Source organism: Symphalangus syndactylus, chromosome 6 (assembly GCF_028878055.3).
Source record: "Symphalangus syndactylus isolate Jambi chromosome 6, NHGRI_mSymSyn1-v2.1_pri, whole genome shotgun sequence".
Classification (NCBI taxonomy): Eukaryota; Metazoa; Chordata; class Mammalia; order Primates; family Hylobatidae; genus Symphalangus; species Symphalangus syndactylus.
The window spans coordinates 45,680,413-45,703,233 of NC_072428.2; the positions used below are offsets into that span (position 1 = coordinate 45,680,413).

General features: G+C 41.5%; 1 protein-coding gene across 1 annotated transcript; it reads left to right on the top strand.

The window, feature by feature from the left end:
* The first annotated feature begins 3,014 nt into the window (after window positions 1-3,014).
* LYVE1 (lymphatic vessel endothelial hyaluronan receptor 1) lies at window positions 3,015-14,791 on the top strand. Its single transcript, XM_055282427.2, has 6 exons — window positions 3,015-3,232; window positions 7,326-7,497; window positions 7,621-7,760; window positions 10,956-11,261; window positions 11,864-11,942; window positions 12,469-14,791. Exons 1-6 carry the CDS (start codon window positions 3,148-3,150, stop codon window positions 12,653-12,655), a joined length of 969 nt encoding a protein of 322 aa, XP_055138402.1. The 5' UTR covers window positions 3,015-3,147; the 3' UTR covers window positions 12,656-14,791.
* Window positions 14,792-22,821: the final 8,030 nt, after the last annotated feature.

Sequence of the window (22,821 nt, forward strand, 5' to 3'; positions counted from 1 at the left end):
GGAATAGTATTCAGCTGTAAAAAATGAAATCCTGGCATTCACAGCAACACAGATGGAAATGGAGGTCATTATGTGAAGTAAAATAAGCCATGAACAGAATGTTAACACCACATGTTCTAATTCGTGGAAGCTAACAAAAGATCTCATGGAAGTAAAAAACAGAATAGAGGATACTAGTGGCTGGAAAGGGAAGAGAGAAGGGAAAGACGGATTTGTTAAAGGACATAAAATTAGGAGGAACAAGTTGTAGTGTTTTATGGCACTATGGGATGACTATAGATAACAATAACATATTTTCAAATAGCTGGAAGAGAAGATATTGAACACCCCCAACACAAAGGATAAATGTTTCAGATGATGGATATGCTAATTAGCCTGATCTGATCACTACATCTTGTTTGTATGGAAACATCAAAATGTACATGTTTATAATTATGTATTGATTAAAAATAAAATTTTAAAAAAATTAAGAAAACTTTTGGGATCTTAGCTTATGCCGGTAGGAAGCAGACTGCAAAAGCTGTGCTATTCCCAAGGAGGGCATACTCCCTAATATCCACTTCAAATGTGGACAAGGAAGATTATATACAAATGAATCTCCCAGAGGGATGCAAAGGGACGCAGAAAACAGTGGATGTGGAAGTTTCTCTCAGAAAGCAGATCAGAATCAAATCAAGGTTAAGTGACTGTGGAAGGCAGAATTTCTAGAATAGCCCTCCAAAGATGTCCCACCCCAATCCCTGGAGCCTTTGAATACGAGCTATCACTCTTGTTGTGTTACATTACATGGTACAGTTGACCTTAAGATACGGAGGTTATCTAGGTGGGCCCAGGAGCCCTTAAAAGCAGAGAGCTCACCAGGCGCGGTGGCTCACGCCTGTAATCCCAGCACTTTGGGAGGCTGAGGTGGGCGGATCACGAGGTCAGGAGATCGAGACCATCCTGGCTAACAAGGTGAAACCCTGTCTCTACTAAAAATACAAAAAATTAGCCGGGCGTGCTGGCGGACGCCTGTAGTCCCAGATACTTGGGAGGCTGAGGCAGGGAATGGCATGAACCCGGGAGGCGGAGCTTGCAGTGAGCCGAGATCGCGCCACTGCACTCCAGCCTGGGCAACAGAGAGAAAAAAAAAAAAAGCAGAGAGCTCTGCTTGAGCCCAGGAGGTAGATGCTGCAGTGAGTCACGACGGCGCCACTGCGCTCCAGCCAACAGAGCAAGACCCTGTCTCTTAAAAGAGCAGAGAGCTTTCTCTGGCTAACTGTAGAAGTGAAAGAGAGACTAGAAGTATGAGAAGGACTCAGTGTGTCATTGCTGCTTTGAAAATGGAAGGGCTCTAGGAGAAGAGAATGGTCCCCGGCCGACACCCTGCAAGGAAACGGGGACCTCATTCCCACAACCTCAAAGAAATGAATTCTGCCAACAACCTGAATGTGCTTGGAAGTGGATTCTTCCCCGGAGCCTCTGGATAAGAGCCCAGCCCAGCCAGCACCTTAATGTCAGTTTCATGAGACCCAGGGCAGAGGACCCAACTGAGCCCACTCAGATCTCTGACATATAGAAGCTGTGAAATGATAAATGAGTACTGTTTAAGCCACTAAGTCTATGGTAATTTGTTGGACAGCAATAGAAAGCTGGCACAGCGGCCTTTCTAAGGCCTCTTCATTGGTATTCCAGAAATTCTATGGCTGGTGATCGCTGTGACTCTCATTCTCCTCCTTGACACAAAGCCTTGCCTTCCCTGATTCATTCTTCCCCTTCCCGTCTTCCTTCGTTCTTTTTATAATAAGTGAACAAATGCTAGAAAGCTAGCTCTCTTTCAGGCATGGTGTTGGTGTTAGGCTTTAAGAATAATCACGAAGAGGCCAGGACTCTGCCTGTCTGCCTCCCTGGTACTGTGAAGATAGAGTCATGCACGTTTCTGAGAAACTGGGGCTTGTGCTCACCCAGGTTATGAGGTTGGTATTGGAGATGTGTAAGGGCTGTTACCCTGGTCTCTTACAAGTTCTCTGCATTTGTTTAGAGCAGATTCTCTTTTTGTTATTGATATTTTTCACACAAATATCTAACTTTATGACCAGTACCACTTATATAAAAAAGAATTCGTTATCCATATACTTTTCCTATAAAAGACATTCATTTTGGAAAAATCTCATAAACCTTTGCCCAAGACATTGCTTACAAGCTAGAACTCCATAATTACCATGAAGCAAAAACCACTGAAAATCCAGCTGGAAAAACATAGAGTACACTCTGCTGGTACACAGCACAGATAAACCTCATGTTCGTGGAACAGGAAAGGTGGAGTTTGACTTGAATTCTGGCCTACCAGAATATTAAAGGAGTTATTAAGAGAAAGTTATTTTATAAAGGACCCCTGCGGTGATTACTATTGTAAAGTTAAAAATCCTTGGGGAAAGTGTAAAATGTTTAATTTTGTAAGTTGCCCTCCTCCTTGTGTTATGTAAATGTGAACGTTTATATGTGCCTGGTTTCTTTGAAAAAGGAATCACCTGTAGTGGTGTAGAGATTTCAAATGTGTAAAAGGAGACTCAAAGGAAGGCAGAAGGTTCTAGACTCAGTATTTAAATGGACATTTACTTTCATGAGCTTCAGCATCATACCCTGCAGATCACAAGGCCGAACAGCTGGGTGGAAAAATCACTGATTGCCGGAGGAAAAGAGGCACAACCTATGCTCAGTCTCCTTTAGGGACAGAGATGTTTCTAGGAGTACATAAATGATGGACTCCACAGGCAGTAACAGTGAATGGTGTGAGAACTGAGCTGCTGGGGGAGGGGGAACAGCAGGGAATATGGGAATTGGGAGAACCTTTAGCAGTTCACACTGTGCTATCTGCCTTCCTCATTTGTGTGTTTTCTGAGTCAGCATTAGCTAAACTTTCCAGCAGGCCATCCACAAAGTACAGCCTGGGCGTTCAAGGGACGTCACTCATTTCCCCCAGTGACCTTGACAAGTCAGAAGCTTGAAAGCAGGGAAATCCGGATGTCTCGGTTATGAAGTGGAGCAGTGAGTGTGAGCCTCAACATAGTTCCAGAACTCTCCATCCGGACTAGTTATTGAGCATCTGCCTCTCATACCACCAGTGGCCATCTGAGGTGTTTCCCTGGCTCTGAAGGGGTAGGCACGATGGCCAGGTGCTCCAGCCTGGTGTTGCTTCTCACTTCCATCTGGACCACAAGGCTCCTGGTCCAAGGCTCTTTGCATGCAGAAGGTAGGTTTCTTACCAGATTTCCAAACTGAAGCAAGGCTTCAGTCCTAAGCCTCCTAAGCTGTTGACTATGGATTTCTGGGAATGAGGGTGACCTTCAATGTCAACAGCAGGTCTAATTGGTGGTACTGTTCTGCCAAAAATATACCACCATATCGTCAACTTCACCAAAATGATTGACATTTACGTTTATATCATCTGGACTTTTACTTTTGGTTATGGAATATTTTTAATGAGGACATTTTGAAATAAAACATTGAAGAGAAACAAGTTGATTTTTACTCTTTTTTTTATGGGTGGTATTTAAATTTTTTGTAGCGATGGGATCTCGCTTTGTTGCCCAGGCTGGTCTTGAACTCCTGGCTTCAAGTGATCTTCCTGCCTCAGCCTACCAAAGTACTGGGATTGCAGGCATGAGCCACTGCATCCAGAAGTAATAATTTTTTTTTAAGTATTTCATTGAAGAAGCAAACCATGATTGTAAAAAATTTAAAGCAATCACTAAGCTTGGGAATAATGGGTAACTTTAACTAAAATTGGCCTATTTTTATGTTTTTTGGGAGTGTTAGCATAATTATTTTAATTTTGATTTTATCATACCATGAATGAGGTGCAATGTTTTTAAAAAATATTCAGTAAATAGCAAATTAGCTGAAAAAAATCTGTAAAAATATAAGTTTGAAAATTAAGCCATCGGCTGTCTACTAAAGGAATGACAAAGTGATTGCTGGGCTTTTGAGATGCCTAAATGGAAACCTCATTTTGCACTGTAGGCAAAAAAAATTGTAACCACAAATCACTCATTGCAGCTCTGGGCAAATGAAAATCTGAGCACTTTAATAGGAAAATGTGTGTTCCTATGCTGGAAGATGACCTGAGATATAAAATATGCTAGAAACAGACATTCAGAGTTGATTTATATATTGTTGCATTACATTTTATAAGAAAGGTCAGAGTTACATGATTGGTTTTTTAAAATACTGTTACTTTCAAATAAGTTTGGTCCTCTTTGAAATCCTCTGGGGAGACTATTTTTCCCCACAATGCTGCCATTATTCAAACTATTGGACACTGTGTTTTGAAAATGACTCCATCACACTCTGGACTATGCTCAGCAAGGGAAAAAGATTTCCTAAGGAAATTACATTTTTGGAAACAACCAAAAGTCATCATAACCATGACTGCAGAATAAAGTAGCTGATGAAGGTAAGTGAATGGGGGTGGGAACTATTTTTGAGGGCCAATTATATAGTGATCCAGAGCTAGGTGTGTATATACAATTTCATTTAATCCTCTCAAGAAGACAGTTTATAGGTGAAGTGACTTGCCCAATGTCATGCAGGCAGTACATAATAAATATTGGGTTTGAATTCAGCCCTATCTGATTCCTAAGCATATGCTATTATCTGATTCCACATCCTTATATCTAACTCCTAAGCATACACTATTTCTACTATGTTTGCTGTTTCCTGAGAAATCTTAAGGAAGGAGTTACTGGAGTACCCCCTTAAATTCCAGCTCCCTCTTTTGATCCCTAAATGAAATAGGAAAGCATAAAATGACTAATGTTGTTGACTTCCTACTGGGCCCTGCCTCTGCTAGGTACAAGTTATCTAATTTAATTCTGATAAAAATCATGTGAAGAAGATATATCCATCCCCATTTTCAGATGAGAATGCTGACTTGCCTGATGTCCCAACAGCCAGTTAACAATAGAAAAAATATTCAAAGCTAAGTCTATCCACCTAGAATAAGTCTATCACTCCTCTAAATAATAGTATTTAGACTACCAATGACATATGATGAGAGGGTAGTAAGACCACTTGATAATGTGACAAATAAACCTCTGCAATCCATTCCCAAAGAAGTAGCTATAAGAGACCTGAGCAATAGCAAGCTCATGAGCTAAAAGAGCCAAATTTCAGGGTAAACGGTGTGTTCAGGGAGTTCAGCCTAGGGGTGTGTGTGTGTGTGTGTGTGTGTGTGTGTGTGTCTGTGTGTGTTCATTTCCTTATAGCACTGTGAAAGGTAAAACAGTGTCATTGTTAAGAACTGGGGGCCGGGTTGGGCACGGTGGTTCATGACTGTAATCTCAGCACTTTGGGAGGCCGAGGTGGGTGGATCACCTGAGGTCAGGAGTTTGAGACCAGCCTGGCCAACATGGTGAAACCCCATCTCTACAAAAAATACAAAAATTAGCTAGGCATGGTGTCTCGCGTCTGTAGTCCCAGCTAGTCAGGAGGCTGAAGCACAAGAGTTGCTTGGACCCGGGAGGCAGAGGTTGCAGTGAGCCGGGATCATGCCACTGCACTGCAGCCTGGGTGACAGAACGAGACTCTGTCTCAAAAAAGAAAAAAAAAGGGCCAGGCACAGTGGCTCACGCCTGTAATCCCAGCACTTTGGGAGGCCGAGGTGGGTGGATCACATGAGGTTGGCAGTTCAAGACCAACCTGCCCAACATGGAGAAACCCTGTTTCTACTAAAAATACAAAATTAGCCAGGTGTGGTGGCACATGCCTGTAATCCCAGCTACTCGGGAGAATGAGGCAGGAGAACAGCTTGAACCCAGGAGGTGGAGGTTACGGTGCGCTGAGATCACGCTATTGCACTCCAGCCTGGGCAACAAGAGCAAAACTCTGTCTCAAAAAAAAAAACGAACTGGGGTTGTTGCTTGGCCATACTGGTGCACACCTGTAGTTCCAGCTACTCAGGGAGGGTGAGGTGGGAGGATTGCTTGAGCCCAGGAATTTACGACCAGCCTGGGCAACATAGCAAGATCCATCTCTTGGGAAAGAAGAAGGAAAAAAAAGGAACTGGGGTTTTAGAATCAGGCATAATTGAGTGTGTGCTCCCAATCTGCCACCACAGCAAGGTTCATATGGAGGACTTAGAAATGCTCCTTCCATGTTTTCAAAAAGAAACTTCCATTAGATATCAACCTAGAAAGTGGTCAAAGCATTTGACTGAGCATCCAATACACAGAGCTGTGTACAAGCAATTACTTGAGAGATTTAAATGTCCTTTTATGGATGTTTGTGGATGAAGCCCAGTAGGAATAATGTATTTGAATACAATACAACTTGGCAATTTCATACAGGTCTATACATCCCAGAACCCAGAGAAAAGGGTTCAAAAGAATTCCGAAATCCATTAGATTTTGAGTAGAAATATTATTCATATCTTACCTATTCAACAGCGTCAGCTTCTGTGGGGTAATCAACCATTAGCAGACCAAAACCAAAATGCTTTAAAGATAATGATAATGTTATGTGTGATTTATTAAGCACCTACCATGTGGCAGGCACTATGCTAAACATTTGTATTAGAATTTACTCATTTAACTTTCACTACCCTATTCAGTAGACACTGTTACTCTCTTGAATTTATAAACCAGGAGGCTCAAAGAGCTGAAGATTAAAGAGATGAAGTATCTAGGCTAAGGTCACAGAGCTAGCAAGTGACATATGCTAGATCTAAGCCCAAGTCTGACTCTAAAATTCTGCTTTCTTTATTTAGTTTTTCTGCCATTCAAGGTTTACTGCCAGGTCCTCCAGCAACTTCTGAGTAAGCCTGCCCCCCAATGGCCAAAAGACCTGGAACTGAGAGCACTCACATTCTTTGTAACAAGTGTGACATTTGCAGCCCATCTCACAAATAGTAGTGTCCCCAAACCACATTAGTTTGGGGTATTGCTAACTATTCTATTAACTAGAGCCCTGAATTCTATCTTTCTCAAAGTCTCAGATGCTTCATTTTACAGACGCCAGAAAGGTTTGCAGTAACTGCTTCCCTTAGACTGCACCCCAAAAACAGGTAGCCAAAGCCCCTATGTGGTGAGCAAGGCATCTTAATGCAGTGGGATGGGATAGACTTTGATCGGGCGACATTTACAGCTTGGATAAGAACAAGCATCCATCTAGCCCAGCAGACGGTCCTTGTGGAAAATGCCTGGTCTGTGTCCTGTTATTCTAAACCCCAGTCCCGGCCAGATAGACCTCCCTGCTGCATCAAGACGATATGCTCTGCTAGGAAGGAGAGTCTGAAGGCTGGAAACAAGGACAGCAGCAAACTGAGGACCTATGTGATTCCTTTGCAGAGCTTTCCATCCAGGTGTCATGCAGAATTATGGGGATCACTCTTGTGAGCAAAAAGGCAAACCTGCAGCTGAATTTCACAGAAGCTAAGGAGGCCTGTAGGCTGCTGGGACTAACTTTGGCCAGCAAGGACCAAGTTGGAACAGCCTTGAAGGCTAGCTTTGAGACTTGCAGGTGAGAAAAAGCTGGTTTCACTGTCACTGCTGAAGTTCTTTTTTAGCTCTGTGTTCTTGTTCAGCAATAGAGATGAAGCCTTCTAATCATTTTTCTGTTCAACTAGTGTGTATTCTTTTACAGCTATGGCTGGGTTGGAGATGGATTCGTGGTCATCTCTAGGATTAGCCCAAACCCCAAGTGTGGGAGAAATGGGGTGGGTGTCCTGATTTGGAAAGTTCCAGTGAACCGACAGTTTGCAGCCTATTGTTACAACTCATCTGGTAAGTCTGATCTGCAGCCTTTCCACGTGGCATTCTCTGGGTATCTCTCACTCTGAGACCTGTATGGGAAGAGTAACCCTGAGCAGCAGCAGAAGCAATCACAGCCACGGCCATCTAATTCTCCCAAAACTGTCTCTCTGGCCAGGCTAGGGGTGGCAATATGCCCCTCAGAGGAAAAAGTTAGGAGAGATATAACTGAACGGCAACACAGGAGAAGACATTCAGGAGGCTCAATTACCACTGCCAACCATCCCTGCATCCTATAAGATAAGCAGGCAGAAGGGAAGGAAACAAAGGTACAGATGTATGTAATGCATCCATTATGGACAAAGCAATGCACAGTCGTCCCTCAGTGTCAGTGGGGGATTGGTTCCAGCACCCCATCATATACAAAAATCCACAGATGCCCAAGTCTCTGATATAAAATGGGGTCATATTTGCATATAACCTACACACATCCTGTACACTTTAAATTATCTCTAAACTACTTACAATACGTAATACAACGTAGATGCTATGTAAACAGTCATTGTACTGTATTATTTGCTTTTTTATTGTTGTATTGTTATTTTTCTCTTTTTTCCAAATATTTTCAATCCAAGGTTGGTTGATTCCACCTACATGGAACCTACAGATCCATAGGTCTTACTGTACTAGGTTATCTCACTGAACCTTGACAACTTCCCTATGAGATATGCTTTATCATCCCCACTTTGCAAATAAAGAAACCGAGTTCAGGCCGGGCACAGTGGCTCACGCCTGTAATCCCAGCACTTTGGGAGGCCGAGGCGGGTGGGTCACGAGGTCAGGAGATTGAGACCATCCTAACACGGTGAAACCCCGTCTCTACTAAAAATACAAAAAATTAGCCAGGCGTGGTGGCAGGCACCTGTAGTCCCAGCTACTCGGGAGGCTGAGGCAGGAGAATGGTGTGAACCCAGGAGGTGGCGCTTGCAGTGAGCCAAGATAATGCCATTGCACTCCAGCCTGGGCGACAGAGCGAGACTCCATCTCAAAAAAAAAAAAAAAAAAAAAAAAAAGAAACCGAGTTCAAAGGATGTAAATGCATTTGTCTAAGGTCTCATTACTGTAAAGGTTCAGACTCAGGTCTAACTCTGAAACCGCGCTCTTTCCACTGTTCCACATTTCCTTTATAATTTTAAGAACCAGACCCAGTCTCCATTTTATGAAGGAAAAGATTGACACCTGGAGGGTAGCACTGATTTGTTCATGGTCATGAAGTCACCCACTAACCTTGCTTGAAGACCTTGGCTGCCTTAGCCCAAGTGCTTCACCTAAGTACTTCTCAGAAAGTTTTTCTTTTACTAAATTCTCACTTGCTCTCAGTTTGTCATAAGGACCCCTGTCTCATTATTACTCTTCACACATACTCATCTATCTGACCTTCTGAAGGTTAGGTGGCTGAGAGGTCATACACAGGATAGATTTCAAGATCATTCTCTAAGATCCGAGAGATAAATGTGTACCAGCCAATATTAGCAAAAACTGTCCCAGAAAGGCAATATAGGATCCAAGTAGTTCCCTGATCTGGAGGGCTTTGGCACAGAAAAGGCCCATGGAGAAACTTTGACCAGTTCCCTCACTTCATGGATGAAACAACTACAGTTCAGAACAGGGGCTTAGCTTGTTCAAGGTCCTACAGTCAGTTAGTGGCAGAATCAAGACTGGAACATAGGGCTTCTCCTAACATTGTATTTGCCATCTTCCTTCCCTTCTCTGCCTCTTTGGTCTATCATCACTGGCTGGGGAATTGGTGAGCTACATGCCTGCATACCCCATAGCCAGCCCATGCCTGTCAAATGGCTTTGCTTTTTAACTGCCTTCCTGCCAGCTGGCAATGTGATGATACCCAGCCCTCTGACTAAACAGAGAAGAGCCAGAGGAAGAGGACTTGGATTTGTCTATTTCTTCATGGTTTCATTTAACTTGTACTCCCATCCCATGTATTTCTTTTCTTTTTTCCAGAGATAATTTTATTTTATTATTTTATTTTTATTATACTTTAAGTTCTGGGATACACGTGCAAAACGTGCAGGTTTGTTACATAGGTATACATGTGCCATGGTGGTTTGCTGCACCTATCAACCCGTCACCTACGTTAGGTATTTCTTTTAATGCTATCCCTCCGCTAGCACCCCCCCCAGCCCCCAGCTGATGCTACCCACTGCCATAAATAATTAGGGACTTAAAATAGATGCAAATTTATATTATAATATATTGCATGGCTCTGCCATTTACTAGCTCTATGACTTTGGGCGAGTTATTCAATTTCTCTAAACTTCAGTTTCCTCCTGTGTAAGCAAGGGTTTGATAATATTGTTCAACGAGATACCTATTTAAACACTTACTGCCATGGTCAACTCAGATTAAGATGCTTTAACAAGTGTTTCCTCTCTAGCACATGCAACAGATTGGAAAGCAAAGCCTTATCCCTCTCCTGGCCACTTTTTGTTCACTTTTTTTTTTTAATGAGCCCAGAAATATCAGCTCTTAGCATATCTTTGTCCCAAAGTGACACCACATGTGTATATTTGGTCTTCCAATCTATACTTTCCTTCCTTTCCCTTTTCCTTCCTTCCCTATTCATCAAATAGTTATTGAGCATGTGCTATGTACCACACACAGTGCTCATACCATGATGACCAAGACAGATGGGGTTTCTGCTGCCAGAGAGCTTGCAGTCCAGTGGGGAACAGTGTAATGAGAACTGTGACAAGGAAGTACAAGAACATATGCCTGGGGACCCAATCAAGTCAACAAGTCTGCCTGAGAAAGACAGGGTCAATCTGAGACCTGAGGGATGAGTCAGAGTAAGCTAAATAAAGAGAGGCAAAGAGTCATAAAAGTGAATAAAGCATCGTGGTGCAAGGCTTCGATGTAAGATAAAGTGTATCAAGGAATTTCAAATAATTTCAGTATGGCAGGGGCAATGAGAGAAAAAGAGCAGATGAGGCTGGCATGTTAGCAGGGGCCAAATCACAGAAGGCCTTGTAGGCCATACAACAAAGATAGCCACTGAAGGCTTCTAAGGATGGAAGTGATATGGTTAGATTTGCTTTTTAAAGACCATTCCAGCTGCAGTATAAGGGGTTTGGGGGTACTAAGACTAGAGGCAGGAAGAACAGTTAGGAGGCTGTTGCAATACTTTTATTTCATGTTTCCCTCTCCCAACAGATACTTGGACTAACTCGTGCATTCCAGAAATTATCACCACCAAAGATCCCACATTCAACATTCAAACTGCAACACACACAACAGAATTTATTGTCAGTGACAGTACCTACTCGGTGGTGTCCCCTTACTCTACAATACCTGCCCCTACTACTACTCCTCCAGCTCCAGCTTCCACTTCTATTCCACAGAGAAAAAAATTGATTTGTGTCACAGAAGTTTTTATGGAAACTAGCACCATGTCTACAGAAACTGAACCATTTGTTGAAAATAAAGCAGCATTCAAGAATGAAGCTGCTGGGTTTGGAGGTAAATGGTTTCTCTGTCTATGTTACGTGTGTATGTATGTTCATGCATAACAGACAATTCATAGAATCCTGCCTGTCTCTAGATGAGGCACTCAGGATCTGTCAAATACTAATAAAAGCTTAACACAAACTCAACTTTCATAAAGTCATAGAATCTGAGAGCTGTAAAGAACCTTAGTGATTAAGCTAAAAAGTATAAGTATAAAAGAATTTCACTGTTGAAAACTCAAGACTTTTAAAAATAAATCACTATCTGTTCCTATGCAGAAGTTCTTTTTAAAATATATACCCTAAAGGCCTATGACTTTATTCTAGTCATCTCTTTCTCAGGCAGGCTTGTTGACTAGAGTAGGTCTCAAGGCCATGGAGGAGAAATGAACTCTGTCATATTGCAACTGATAGAATTGAGAGAGTGTGAGAAGCAAGGCCAATGATTCTACAAGCATGAAGCAAAGAAGCTGGTGTGGGCCCAACATCATAAGGGGCTACAGAGAAGGTTTTTCTCCTGTACTGTCTACTATCTCAATCACCTGGATCATTCAATGAGCATTACACACAATGTTTAAGTGAAGGAACAACAGGCCATGTCTCTGTTCCTTGCAGGTGTCCCCACGGCTCTGCTAGTGCTTGCTCTCCTCTTCTTTGGTGCTGCAGCTGGTCTTGGATTTTGCTATGTCAAAAGGTACGGTTGTTGGCGTACTGCTAGTCTTGTAATCTTTGTCACGTTTCTATCCTGTGCTTTTTCAGGGTCGCTACTGGCATTTTGCTGGTCAAAATGGAGATAGCAGTCCTCTTATACTTTAAATTTCTCGCTCATCTCATCTCTTTCCCTTCCGCTCAATCTTTTCTATTTCAGCACATGCATGTCATCCAGCCATCAGTCAATGACTGTCCTTTGAAAATCAAGAAATAAAAAAAATTGGCATCTGGGGAAAATTTATATGCTTTATTTGATTTTTGTTTCTTTGGTTTTGTTGGAAGAGTTATGTGGTCAGCCTAAAGTCTGGCCTGCAAACATATTGTCCAATTTAAATGAATCCATTAAGGTGGTGATGTCTTAATGTATTAGAGCATGCATGTGCTGGCATCACTCTGAAATAAAGGTATCCAGTGTACTGTGCCAATATGTACCATGGCCAAAAAGTGTTTTCTATCGTTATGTGTGTTACACAGAGTCTCTCACTTTAATTTCATATTTATGCCTAAAGGTATGTGAAGGCCTTCCCTTTTACAAACAAGAATCAGCAGAAGGAAATGATTGAAACCAAAGTAGTAAAGGAGGAGAAGGCCAATGATAGCAACCCTAATGAGGAATCAAAGAAAACTGATAAAAACCCAGAAGAGCCCAAGAGTCCAAGCAAAACTACCGTGCGATGCCTAGAAGCTGAAGTTTAGATGAGACAGAAATGAGGAGACACACCTGAGGCTGGTTTCTTTCATGCTCCTTACCCTGCCCCAGCTGGGGAAATCAAAAGGGCCAAAGAACCAAAGAAGAAAGTCCACCCTTGGTTCCTAACTGGAATCAGCTCAGGACTGCCATTGGACTATGGAGTGCACCAAAGAGAATGCCCTTCTTCTTATTGTAACCCTGTCTGGATCCTATCCTCCTACCTCCAAAGCTTCCCACGGCCTTTCTAGCCTGGCTATGTCCTAATAATATCCCACTGGGAAAAAGGAGTTTTGCAAAGTGCAAGGACCTAAAACATCTCATCAGTATCCAGCGGTAAAAAGGCCTCCAGGCTGCCTGAGGCTAGGTGGGTTGAAAGCCAAGGAGTCACTGAGACCAAGTCTTTCTCTACTGATTCCACAGCTCAGACCCTTTCTTCAGCTCTGAAAGAGAAACACGTATCCCACCTGGCATGTCCTTCTGAGCCCGGTAAGAGCAAAAGAATGACAGAAAAGTTTAGCCCCTGAAGGCCATGGAGATTCTCATAACTTGAGACCTAATCTCTGTAAAGCTAAAATAAAGAAAGAAATAGAACAAGGCTGAGGATACCACAGTACACTGTCAGCAGGGACTGTAAACACAGACAGGGTCAAAGTGTTCTCTGAACACATTGCGTTGGAATCATTGTTTAGAACACACACACTTACTTTTTCTGGTCTCTACCACTGCTGATATTTTCTCTAGGAAATATACTTTTATAAGTAACAAAAATAAAAACTCTTATAAATTTCTATTTTTATCTGAGTTACAGAAATGATTACTGAGGAAAATTATTCAGTAATTTGTTTAAAAAGTAATAAAATTCAACAAACATTTGCTGAATAGCTACTATATGTCAAGTGCTGTGCAAGGTGTTACACTCTGTAATTGAATATTATTCATCAAAAATTGCATATAGTAGAACGCTATCTGGGAAGCTATTTTTTTCAGTTTTGATATCCCTAGCTTATCTACTTCCAAACCAATTTTTATTTTTGCTGAGACTAATCTTATTCATTTTCTCTAATACAGCAACCATTATAAGCTTAATTTATTATTAACATACCTAAGAAGTACATTGTTACCTCTATATACCAAAGTACATTTTTAAAGTGCCATTAACAAATGTATCACTAGCCCTCCTTTTTCCAGAAGGGCCTGAGAGATGCAGAAATATTTGTGACAAAAAATTAAAGCATTTAGAAAACTTCTTTGCTTTCTTATTTACATAGATGCATTATGCCTTTCGTGTAAAATTAAAGTGAGGACCAGATCATACCATATTGTTTGCAAAAATAAAAGGGACAACGTTGGTTGTTAAAATACAAGCATATGTCAACCAAACAGCATATATCATATGGGACTATTCATGCTCCAAACATTTTATTTTGAGTTGGCCAAGTATATACACATTAAACAGTCCTTTGCTAGAGATGCTGGCCCTACATTTCCATCCATTTCAGAATTCACCAGGGAACTAGAGATTCAGGATGGCTCATTTGTCTCACTTTTGACAGTCCTGCTTCTCTAGTTTTCTCTTTCCCTCCCCCTTAGACTGCTAATTGTCTTCTTTCTCTCACCAGTGACCCCACAGCTCTATGGTTCCTTTAGCCCAGATGCCACAACCTGCTGGCATAATCTTTTCCGGTTGGCCCATGGAGTATAATCTTAAAATTTGGTTTCATTGCCAGGTATTAAAAATCAAGAGATTTCACATGTTTACATTTCTGGGTTCCCTCTAAAAATGGAAAGATCTGGAAGTAAAGAACCCATATTCCCTCATAGCAATCATTATCTGATACTGAGTAGCGGCTGTCCCTTTTCAATGGGGTCTGCTCTTTGTTTCACCACAGTCCTCATGACTCTCTATTGCACACTCATGCCAAAGTAAAGGTGCCCTTTCCTAACACTGTTGCCTTTTCTTCATACCCAGCCCATGTCCCTCATATATATCACCTGCCTGCCCCAGTAGGTCTATGAGTTTGAAACCAGTTTGTCAGTCCTTAAGCTTTATCAGCTTCATCCATTTCTCAGGGAGTAAAGAAGAAAAGAGGGAAAGCGCCTAAGTAGTGATCTTCCCTCTGTGTGTTAGCTGAAAAAAACAGATCTCCCACACCACATCTCCCATCTTGTGGGCATCTACTACATATTAGAATGCTACCATCTTCTCCTGTTAAACAGGTTTGTGCCCTATCCAGGAGGAGGAAGGGGGGAGGAGAAAACCCCACCCAGCCACATAAAATCACTCAATAGCCCAAATATCATGTGCAAACATACTGATAAGAATGTAACTTCCATGATTATGGAAGGAAGGAAGGAAGGAAGGAACGGAGGGAGGGAGGGAGGGAAGGAAGGAAGGAAGGAAGGAAGGAAGGAAGGAAGGAAGGAAGGAAGGAAGGAAAGAGGGAAGGAAGGAAGGAAGGGCTGGCTGATTTATGGAGCATCTACTAAGTGGCAGTCATTTTACATGTTGCCTCATTTAATCTCTACACTTTCCCTGAGAGGTGAGGATAATTACTGCCATTTTTATTAATTAGAAAACTTGATATTTAGAGAAGTTAAATCACTTTCTGAGGTCACAGGTCTAGTTAAATGGTAAAGGTCAGAGTGACTGCAAAGCCTATGCTCCTTTCCCTACACCATAGTGCTTCTCTTGCAAATGACAATATAGAAATGTAAACTATTCCAATATGCAAGCTTGAAATTGGACACTTACCACAAACAACAGGAGTGAAGTAAGGAAAACAACTTAGGACTCCTGTGTCAACTTCACAGAATCTATCTTAAATCCGTTGGCAATGACAAGGAGAAAAAGAGAACCACTAAAGAACTTTGAGAACTGCCTCCTCGTTGATGTAGACACCAACCTCAACAAAGACCTACCTGAGCCAGTTCATAGGGTCAGAAAATGTAAGGCTCAGAAGGATCCAGAATAATTTCCTCTAAAACCTTCATTCACAGAGTAAATAAAATGAAGCCCAATGTCACAGATAGCTAAAGTTAGTGCTTGGTCTAGAAATTTCCTCCTTATTTAAATTTTCTTTATTCTCCACTGAACAAAGAGAAATTGGAAGAATACAAGGGATCTCCCCACTTCAGACCTACAGTCCACCTCGCCACAGCCAGTCTTCAAAAGAGGCAGGTGGAGAGCCACGTGATGGCATTTTCAGCTGGTGCAAAGGATCTTCCCTGCCCTTTCAGAATGCCCCGTCTCCATGCCTGCCTCCCTGGCTCACACAGAATAAATCCACTCCTTTGAGCAAAGATACTCTATCCTGACAAGGAATGGTCTGCAAAATTGTACGCTTTTATAAAGGCCAGGCCACTATCAAACATTAACATGCCAATATAGGTCCAATCAAGCAAAGCTGATTTCCAAGAATAGGAAGCTGGACTAACGCAGATGACTTGAGGCTCCACACAGGGCTTGCACACAATTGGAGTCTACAGATATCATTTGGCTTGAACAGAATCGAATCATATTGATTTCTAGACAAGGATCCTAAATTGTATTGCCTCTAGACCTTCAGCTAGTACCTAAAGCAAAATCAATTGCTCTAGGGAAAAACAAGTTTGTAAAGACAATAATAACATGCAAGTAAATACATTTTTACTAAGGAATGGGAGGGTCTCTCACACCAAAAAGAAAATGTTTTACTATTATGAATAGTGCCACAATAAACATATATGTGCATGTGTCTTTATAGCAGCATGATTTATAATCCTTTGGGTATAAACCAGTAATGGGATGGCTGGGTCAAATGGTATTTCTAGTTGTAGATAGCAAAGAATTGGAATCAACCCAAATGTCCATCAATATAGACTGGATTAAGAAAATGTGGCACATATACACCATGGAATACTATGCAGCCATAAAAAAGGATGAGTTCATGTCCTTTGTAGGGACATGGATGAAGCTGGAAACCATCATTCTGAGCAAACTATCACAAGGACAGAAAACCAAACACCGCATGTTCTCACTCATAGGTGGGAATTGAACAATGAGAACACATGGACACAGGGTAGGGAACATCACACACCAGGGCCTGTTGTGGGGTGGGGGAGGGGGGAGGGATAGCATTAGGAGATATACCTAATGTAAATGACAAGTTAATGGGTGCAGCACACCAACATGGCACATGTATACACATGTAACAAACCTGCACGTTGTGCACATGTACCCTAGAACTTAAAGTATAATAATAAAAAAAGACAAAAAATAAATATCATGCTTGAAAAAAATAAAATTTAAGCCTCTGTTTCAGAAAAACTCCCGAGCCTTGTTTTACCTCTGCTCTCACACCACCACAACAGTCATCAACAAAGAACTCAATGACCAAAGGTAAGGGAGTTTTCCCCACACAACAAGCCGCAGACAACAGCTGGGTGTCCTCTAATTAAATTCTGACACTATCTACCTGGAGATAGCGTCAGATCCCACATGGGGAGGGCTCGGTCCCCAAAACTGCCCCCCACCCCACAGACACCAGTCGTAAGTCTGGGCCTCCAGAACTCCCGACGACCCGCTTGAAGCAGGGGTTCTCATGAGCCCCTCTTTGGGTTCAATTAATTTGCTGGAGCTGCTCACAGAACTCAGAGAAACACATTTACAGGTTTGTTATAAATGTTGTTACGAAGGATACAGATGAAGAGATGTGTAGGGCCAGGTAGGGAGGAAGGGGTGCAGAGATTCCATGCCCGCCCATCTTCCAGGAACCTCCATGTGTTCAGCCATCCGGAAGCTCTCCAAACCCTGTCCTTTTTGTTTTTTACATAGGCATGATTGACAACTGTGTAGAAATGTGATTGGACAAAAAGGATATGACCTCATACTAACAGACTGAGTTGGGAAGCCCAGCAAGGCCTGCCTGTTCAGGTTCCCCTTGGCCTCTCTGTGCAGCTTTTCATCCTCCAGAGTATGGGGTAGGACTCTGTCTGGAATGAGGGTCTTTGACCCACAATCAGATTAGAGTCCTGCCTTGGAGCAGGTAAAAGGAGGACAGGAGAAGGTCAGAGAAAGAGACTCTGTTGGCCGGGCGCGGTGGCTCACGCCTATAATCCTAGCACTTTGGGAGGCCGAGGCAGGCAGATTGCCTGAGCTCAGGAGTTCAAGACCAGCCTGGGCAACACGGTGAAACCCCATCTCTACTAAAATACAAAAAAATTAGCCAGGCATGGTGGCGTGCACCTGTAGTCCCAACTACTCGGGAGGCTGAGGCAGGAGAATTGCTTGAACCCAGGAGGCAGAGGTTGCAGTGAGCCAAGATCGCGCCACTGCACTCCAGCCTAGGCAACAGAGTGAGACTCCGTCTCCAAAAAAAAAAAGAGAGAGAGATTCTGTTTCCTGAGACCTGCTCCTGAGCCCTAAAGCACCTCAACATTGTAACAAAAGACTGTAACAAGGACTCTGGGAGTTATGAGACAGGAACTATGGATGAAAACCAATATATTAATATTTATATAATAGTAATATCATAGCCTCTAAACAGGAGGAAAAGCAGTTATTTGTTAGTTGGATTTTCTAGTTAAAATAAATAAAATTTAGTGGGTTACTCCTGTAATAGTCTATATATAAGGTCAAGTTTGATCTAAGAGCATTTTTCGTAATACTAAAATCAAATAGGAATTCTCTCCTCTCTCTATGTTCCTCAGGAAATGCCCAAATTTCCAAACAGTGCTGATGTGATTTAAGATTTCCTCCTTTAGCATCTAGAAGACTACTTTTTTAAAAAAAAAAAAAAACTTATTTCAGAATAAATTTACCAAAAAAATATGAAAATAGCGCAAAGAGTTCCCATACATCCACACCAGTTTCCCCTGTTATTAATATCTGATATTAGTATGGTACATTTGTAACTTAATGAAACAATGCTGATATGCTATTATTAACTGAAGTTCATACTTTATTCTGATTTCCTTAGTTTTTACCTAATGTCCTTTTACTGTTCTAATAGCCCACCCAGCATACCACGTTACATTTAGTCATCATGTGTCCTCTTGGCCATGACAGCTTCTCTGACTTCTCTTGTTCTTGATAATTTTGTCAGTTCTGAGAAGTACTATTTGTGTATTATATAGGATATCTCTCAGCTGGGATTTCTCTGATGTTTTCTTATGACTACACTGGAGCTATATGTTTTGGGAAGGAAGACCACAGAAATACAGTGCCATTTTCATCATGTTATATCAACATGATCTATCACTGCTGATGTTCACCTTAAGCACCTGGCTGAGGTAGTGTTTGTCAGGTTTCTCCACTGTAAAGTTACTCTTCTCTATACCATATTCTTTGGAAAGATGTCACTATGCACAACCCACACCTAATTAGAAAGGAGTTATGCTCTGCTTCCTCAAAAGTGGAATATCTACATAAATTATTTGGGCTTTTCCTGTGTAGGAGATTCATCTATTCCCCCTCATTATTTTTTAAATAATTTATTCATATCAGTATGGACTCAAGAATATTTTCTACTTTAGGTAATAATACAATACTATTTTATTTATGTTGTTGCTCAATTTTTTCCAAGACTGACTATTGGGACTATTGGGAGCTCTTTCCATTTGCTCCTGTATCCCTTTGACATACTCCCTTGTGTTTTTATTGGGCACTTCCCTACTTTCTGGCACTATAAGATGTTCCAGTGTCCTCTTATTTTGTTATCTTTTTTTGTATCTTATTTTGCCCTTGTTCTAGAATCAACCATTTCTTCAATGAGCTCTTGCCCCCTCCTTTTCTTTAGAGAGAGAGAATATCATTTCTTTACCTTCCTGTCACATGACTTCCCCTGCACTCTTTGACCAGTCAGTGATCTCCATACTCTGGCCCACTCCGAAACCCTTAAAAACCTTAGCCTCAAATTCCCTGAGGAGACAGATTTGAAGTTTCCTTCTGTCTCCTCATTCAGCAGCCCTATCTATGATTAAACCTCTTTCTCTGCTGCAACCCCGTGTCTTGGCATATTGACTTCCTATGCACATTGAGCAACAGACCTATTACAGTTGCATCTCCTGCTTCCCCACTTTTGTTATTATAGAGGAGATGGAAACTTCCCTAGTGGACCCATTCAGAGATAATTGTTCTGGGAGGCATTCCTGGGGCTGAGACCAGAAATTATTACTCCAGCCCTTCCAATGATTTTATAAGTACCTAATTTCCTGTCTTAAACTTTTTTGTGTTGTTTAAAATAGCGAGTTTTCTGTAAGGGAACAGTGAAATAAACGACACTGAGTGCATTTTACAATTTGACCTTGAATCCTCTTCTCAAACCTTATTCATTCCTGCAAGGATACCTCATGCTATGGCTACACAAATTCATTTACCATTCTAGAATTTAATCTCTACGATGCCCTCTCATTTTGCAACTGCCATTCCTTCTATTTTAGTCACCTTCCTTTTCTTCCTAATTGTATGAGTTATCAATTGTTGCAAAGCAAATTATCTGAAAACTTCATGACTTTTACAGCATTTATTATCTAACATTGTTGTGGATCAGGAAACCAGGCATGGGTACCTGGATCCCCTGCTTCAGGGTCTGTCACAAAGCTGCAATTCAAGTGTCTTCCAGGGCTTAGTTGTCTCAGGATTTGACTGGAATAGAATTAACTTTCAAGTTCACTCGCATGGTTGTTGACAGGATTTAGTTCCTTGTTTGCAGTTGGCCAAAGGCTACCCTCAGTTCTTTCCTAGCAGACCGCTCCTTTGGGACAGCTCACAAAATAGCAGTTTGCTTCATCAGAGCAACAAGCAAGAAGAGCCAGAGATGAAGCGTGCTAGCAAGATGAAAGTCATAATCTTTTAGATCTAATCTTCGAAGTGACATCCGATTATTTTTGCCATATTTTCTTCGTTGGAAGCAAGTCACTATGTCCAGCCCATGCTTAAGGGAAAGGGATTATACAAGGGCATGAACACCAAGATGAGGAGATCATTGGGAGCCATTTTAGAAGGCTGCCTCCTATCACATTAATGAACTTTTCTCATTCCTTCTTTTTAAAATTTGTTTATACATCTGTGTTATATGCCACATTGTATTATGTTAACTGTGTACATATTTTATTTTTCCTTGCATTCTTAGCACTTGGGTAGTATATGTAAATCTAGCACATTTACTGAGTAGGCTGTGACTAAATGTTGAATGAATACATGTATATACATTCATCATGTATACATTCATTCACTGAGATTTCATGAGCTGCAAGTTATACCTTTATCCAGTTATCTACATTAAGTGCTAAGGTCACTCAGTACAGGGCTGTTTCTGTCCACTTAAATTTTGTTCTTCTTGAATACTTTATTTTGGTGTAGAATGCAACTATGAACAAGCCAGAATAATGCATAAAGGCTACTATACTTGAACTTTACTCTCTGAGTTGGCCATTGACTCACTTCTGTGAGTCAAACTGATATTTATCTTAATAGAGAAACTAAACTGCAGTGTGTTTTGGACTGTGGGTAATTAAAAACAAATTGAGTTCCCTCAGTAACAACAAAGCTAATAAGTATTGGCAAAAATTTGATTCCTTGTTCTCTATATTTCTATTTTAGTCTTTGAAGCCTAGGACGCTTTCTTGGCAATCTAAAATTCTGCACTAAATGCTATCATTTTCTGAAAATTAGAATCCTTTTTGATAACTTCCAGACTCATTTTACCACTCCACTGTTATTTTGTTTGAATTTTGCCTTCAGTGAAGTTGAAAATATTTTTGTGATAGAAAAAAGACAAAATCAATTAAGAATACCAAAAGACCGGCCAGGCGCTGTGGCTCACTCCTGTAATCCCAGCACTTTGGGAGGCCGAGGTGGGCGGATCATGAGGTCGGGAGATCAGGATCATCCTGGCTAACACGGTGAAACCCCATCTCTACTAAAAATACAAAAAATTAGCCAGGCATGGTGGCGGGCGCCTGTAGTCCTAGCTACTCGGGAGGCTGAGGCGGGGGAATGGCACGAACCCAGGAGGTGGAGCTTGCAGTGAGCCGAGATCGCACCACTGCACTCCAGCCTGGGTGACAGAGCAAGACTGTCTCAAAAAAAAAAAAAAAGAATACCAAAAGACCTAATTCAGTACTCCACTGTGCATATTCTTTTACCTATGAAGATCACCATTTCAGTAAAGTCAACATCATAAATGATAACAGTAATAACAAAGACTTCAATGTTATAAAACATTGATGTTATATAACATTGATACAATGTTATAGTATCATAACCAAATTCTTAAAATCATGTTATGTTTTCTCCATTAGTAAAGATTAGTAAAAGAATATATTAAAGATATACTATCAAGTTAAAGAACATAACAGAAATTTCTATGTAGTAAAAATATGGGGAGAGGATGTCTAAATATGAAGATCCAGCATGGAAAATATGTCTGGGTGGTCAATCCGGAAAGGAGGGTGGGATGAGGCATATACCATTAGTAGGCATCAGAAATTATGTCAACTCACCCTTGGTATTGACTGGTATCTGGGCAGAGGCAAGAGGCAAACTTGATCCTGATTTGGACGGAAACAAGGCTTTGCCTGCAAGAGATCTTGCCCCAAGCCTGAAATCCCAAGGCAGGTAGATCAAAGCACTAATATACTCAATCAAAACGACATAATAATCATTCGGTAGCCAGTGGGAAAGCTGGGGAGTCTGCATCTGCATGAAGGAAAAACGTCACGTGGTGACAATCAAAGCTGGGGAGTCTGTATCTGCATGAAGGAAAAACGTCACGTGGTGACAATCAGAGCTGGAGAACACTTCAGACTGTAACATAAGCAAGAGAATATTCCCATTCTTGCTCCCACTTCTTCATGTCCCCTTTCCAATTCCCCACTCATAGGAAGAGGAGTTGCTAAGCCTACTGAAAAAAGACCAAGACTTTTACTGGTAGGCACACACATTTTACTGATTGGTGAGGTTATCCTTAAACTTCAAGGTAGCTGAGCTACCTTAAAGCTCAGCACCCATTCATGGCACTCACTTGTCTGCTTTCTGTCTCAGCCTCTGGCAGGACTTGCGCCCTAGAGGCAGGTTAGCCACTTTCTACCATTACTTCTATTCCACATATGGAGTTAGATAGCTGGACTCAGCCCCTGTTGCATCTTTCTCTTTGTGGATCCTACTTAGGCCTCCAGGCTTAAGCCATAT